The sequence below is a fragment of the Protobothrops mucrosquamatus genome, unplaced genomic scaffold (genome assembly GCF_001527695.2).
Source record: "Protobothrops mucrosquamatus isolate PMUCROS unplaced genomic scaffold, P.Mucros_1.0 scaffold1984, whole genome shotgun sequence".
NCBI lineage: Eukaryota > Metazoa > Chordata > Lepidosauria > Squamata > Viperidae > Protobothrops > Protobothrops mucrosquamatus.
Genome location: NW_015388100.1, coordinates 47,187 through 51,886, shown reverse-complemented (window position 1 = coordinate 51,886; position 4,700 = coordinate 47,187). Strand labels below are relative to the sequence as shown.

General features: G+C 39.1%; 1 protein-coding gene across 1 annotated transcript in view; it reads right to left on the bottom strand.

The window, feature by feature from the left end:
• The window catches only part of PIWIL4 (piwi like RNA-mediated gene silencing 4), a 35,874-nt gene that overhangs the window by 29,864 nt on the left and 1,310 nt on the right, over positions 1-4,700 (bottom strand). The window contains exons 2-4 of the mRNA XM_015823780.1: positions 3,512-3,671; positions 2,905-3,119; positions 21-142 (exon numbers count right to left, since the gene is read on the bottom strand). Coding sequence (XP_015679266.1) covers positions 21-142; positions 2,905-3,119; positions 3,512-3,671 — 497 coding nt within the window. The remainder of the gene's footprint in view (positions 1-20; positions 143-2,904; positions 3,120-3,511; positions 3,672-4,700) is intronic.

Below are 4,700 nucleotides of genomic sequence, written 5' to 3'. Positions count from 1 at the left end.
AAAAAAAAATAAAGACTCACTTTTTAAAGAGGAGGTTTAAGAATTGTATGCACACAGGATTGCTGGAAAATAGCTGGTGAGTTAATTGGACTGTTATCTTTACACTATCGCCTCTTCGAGTTTCACAAGATAATTCTGTGACCTAAGAGAAAGAGAATATGCAATTTAAATTCAATTGCAAAATATCTAATACAAACCGTTTTATAGTATAATTCCTTCCTGGTAGTTGCTTTCCAATAAAAGCTTGTAGAGCTTTAAAAAAAAACTTTGATGAATAGGAGAATAATTTTCTCTTGCAGTTAAATCAGCCAAAGGTCTGCTTATTTAACTTACTAGTGTGTGCTAACATCACTGTGTGCCGACAATGAATAATGAAAGATAAAGAGGGTGAGGGTTTGAAATTGAACTGATTCAAGAGACAAAATAAATCATAGTTTATGGGACCAAAGCAGAACAAACATATCTTTTCATGCTTCTCTACCCTTCAGAGTGTACGATGAATATTTCAAAGAAATTGAACGATGAATATTTCAAAGAAATTGAATTCTTCTGCTGTTTTATAATTAACTACAATTATAAAACAACGTAGGCTTTACCTTATGTATTTGTTAGGGTCGAGTAAAAACATTAAACAAAGTGACCAACGGATTGAACTTGTTTAATGCCGTGGATGTCAGCACTGGAACCGAAAAACAAGGTGTAGGATGATACACAGCAGAGTATGAAGGGAAGGGAAATGGAGAGAGCAAAAGTCAAAGTGCCCTGAATTATATTTGTTCTGTCCCTAGAGTATGTGCTTCTCTGGCAGGACAAGATTAATTTCTTTTCTGTTTAGCTAGGTTACAGTTAAGTTTGGCAACCCTGTGCAGCATGTTCCTGTCATAGGGAAATTTTCAGGGATTATTACTTACCTTCCCTTTCCTCTCTCATTACTTCCTGTTGCAAGCACGGATGGGAAAGAAAAGGAAAATGAGGCCATTCCAGCCTCCATCTTCTATTTAGAGAAGCCACCCAGTTTTTCAGCTGCTATCTCGAACCATCTGGGGGCATCACAGATGAGTAGCACCTCCTTACATGCCGTTAGGCAGTTTAGACCAGGAGGGGGGAGGATGGGGGGCTGTAGAGGCAGTTATATTTTTGGCCTAGACCAGGGGTAGTCAACCTTGGCTCTTTTAGGACTCGTGGACTTCAACTCCCAGAATTCCTGAGCCAGCCATGCTGAGGGGAAAAGGAGAGGTTTCCATGCTGAGCCATGCTGGCTCAGGAATTCTGGGAGTTGAAGTCCACGAGTCATGAAAGAGCCAAGGCTGCCTACCCCTGGCCTAGACAATAAGTAGGCCACGTTGCAGCTAAGACCACAGGGCCTCTTTTATGATTTGTAACATTTTATCAGACTATAGAATAAAATACAAAAATACAAAAGCAAATAACAGGACACTGTGGGGAAGGGAAAGAAAAGTGAGGGGGAGCAGGGAAAAAGAAAAAAAAAGGCACTGACTTCCGACTTCCTCTGCTGCAATAGAATAAAGCATTAACATCAAACCTCAACTTTTTACTTTCCCATAATAGTATAAACTAGCCCAGGGGTAGGCAACCTTGGCTCTTTTATGACTCGTGGACTTCACGAGTCATAAAAGAGCCAAGGTTGCCTACCCCTGAACTAGCCACTTCTATAACAAAAAATCAATGTAATCGGTAAAACCCAAAATCAAAGTTTCATTTTTTTCCACCTCAAGCACAAAATCCAGAAGCGGTCTCCAAGTAGAAACAGAAGTACTTATATTCTTTTCTTTAATCAAAACAGTCAATTTAGCCACCTCTGCCAACTCCATCAGCTTCTGTAGCATTTCGTCCATAGTGGGAATCGAAATATCCTTCCATTTTTGTGCATACAATAGTCTTACTGCCGTCAACATATATACTGTAAATTCAAGGTTCTTTTTTTATGGCTGCTAGTTGTTATTTGTGTTGTAATCATATACTATTATTTTTTTTTACACCTTTATTGGATCTTACAGCATTGGATAAGGTGAAATACAATCAAAAATACTTTATTGAATGGCAAGACAGGTTAACTACATGGATAGTTTCCCACAGAGCCACAGGGTTACTGACTGAGCCCAGGACAACACTAAAGGCCTGCCTAGTGGGTATTCATCTTTCAAGAATTGCCAACCTGAAGCTCTCAAGCAGAACTTGAGGACAGTATCAGCTTGTATTGGTCATTAAATGGTATTGAAAAGCAGAAGATTTGTCATCCTGGAGATAGAATATGCCACTATAATCTCATTATTCACGTATTTACCTAATTCCCTAGCAGGACCAATAGGAATGAAAGTACAAAGTAGTCCTCGACTTATGATTGTAGTGGAGCCTGCTATTATGGTCCTAAGTTGTGATGGGTGTAAAGCAATTCACTCATGTGACTGATTCAATTTTACAACTTTTTTTACAACAGTCATTAAACAAATGGTGCAGTCATTAAGCAAACCTTTTGTTCACTGCTGGGTGTTTTTTGCCAAAACCTGGAAGTAAACACTGATTTTCAGCAAAAAATATTGTAGATCACAATCACGTAATGGTGTGATGCTACAAATGACTGAAAATGAAGGCAGAGTACCCAAAATACAGTTGTGTGACCATGGCGCAGGGAAAAGAGTGGCCATTGAAATGTTAGAACCAGATCATGAATACCTTTGGGGGGGGGTTCATCATAACTTTAAATGATTGCTAAGAGACCAGTCATAGATTGAGGACTACCTGTATATTACTGGTTGTTCCTTGTTCTACAAATATTCTCTTACTATGGTAGTTACAAAAGTTCTTTAAAAAGTATCATCTTCCTCCTCTCATACATAGATGCATGCACGCACGCACACACAAACACAAACATAAGAGTCTTACCTGGTTCTCAAGCTTGTGTGCAAGAAACAGGATTGCTCCATCGAATACTTTGGCTCTTCCAAGAAATTCCACATGGTTATACAACAGGGCAATCCGTAAACGCCTCGATACTAGCTCTGGGCTAAATGTTACATGATACTGGTATAGCTGCCATTCTCTGGGCAAGCCTAAACTAAACAGGTTGGTAACCACTTTCACAGGAATACCACTGGATCCTGAAATGAATAAGGTTATTAGCTGGATAGCAAATTAAAAAAAAGTAGGAAGGAGGGAGATCCAAGATGGTTATGCAAATGCAGATTACACACTAGACAGATTACCAGTACTTTATCAGTTAACAACTATGTGTAAAAGCCCATTGTGTTTGTTGAGACCTTCCGAGATTGTCTGAAACTTGTGATGTACAGTAAATTGAATTTTGCAGCCTATCACTCAACGGTGAAATTAAGACCCAATTTTTCCCAAATGGTGGAAATAAGGGAAATATTACTGCAACTGTAATATTGTAGTGTCAATGGGAAATATTATTGTAGCTACCCAAAGAACCCTAGCACAGCACAACTCTAGGTGCAGAAAAAAAAACACCTGTTCCCTAAATAAAGTATACCTGTTTTAGAATCTTTGACATGTAACATTGCTTCTCTAATATTCACTTCCAAGTCCCGAAATTTACATAGGATCCTCCCTCCTCTCTCCATCACCGTATAGCCAGAAGGTCCAACAGAAAAGCCATCTTGAGAAGGAAACAAAAATAAAGCGATGGCAGTCTCAGAGAAAATGAAAAGAAATTATAAAGCTAAAGCTGTGTTATTGTAATAATATTGGTGTACTGGTTAATGAATAATGAAAGTCTATTATAATTCATTTCATTTGGAATGTAAACTATATACAGGTAGTCCTTGATTTATAGTAATCATTCGAAGTTACAATGGCATTGAAAAAAGTGATTTATGACTATTTTTCACACTTATGATCATTGCAGTATCCCCATGATCTTGTGATCAAAATTTGGATGCTTGATAACTGGATGCTTGATGTATTTATGACAGTTGCAGTGTCCAGGGATTATAGGATCACCATTTGCAACTTCCCCAGGTGCCTTCCAACAAGCAAAGTCAATATTGGAAGCTTAAGAACTACAATGATTTGACTTCCGGTGGGACGGCGCGCCGATGGCGGCTCTTTTCGGAGCCGTCCTCTTGGGAAGGCGTCAGAGCCAGCATGAACAGCGTCCAGCAGCTGTTCAGCGGCTTGGAACCTTGTGCCTCGGTAGAAGGGGTCGAGGTGAGTACTCCTGGATAGGAGTAGAGTCCCAAAAGCTCTCCCTTTATTTCGGGAGAGCGAAATTGGGTACTCCTCCGGAGTCCGGGAAATCTCCGTCTCCCAAGTGCCTTTGTTCCCTCTTTTTTTTTTGGGAACAAAGCCAGTCGTTGCCTCCACTTCTGTGAATTACAGAAAACTGTGAGTAAATAATAACCAGACGGAACTGATCAGGGGAAACTGGACTTGAGTAACCTAAGACTTTAACTCAATTTATTAACATCTTCTTTAAAGTTAAGTTGAAATGAGGAAAAAAAATGGCTGCGGTTTGCCGTTTTTTTATAGATGAGATTGACTTTCCTTTTTAACTTTCACTTTCCTGCAGCGTTGAATGAAGAGGGAAATTGTTACCCCTTGGCTTAAGGTTGTAACTTTGACATATTTTTTCTTTGGGTTTATGGAAAGTCTTGGTGATTATTTTTTTTTCTTTTAACGGAGAGAATTTTGGATTTGGATTTTGGATTTTTCCCCCCCCC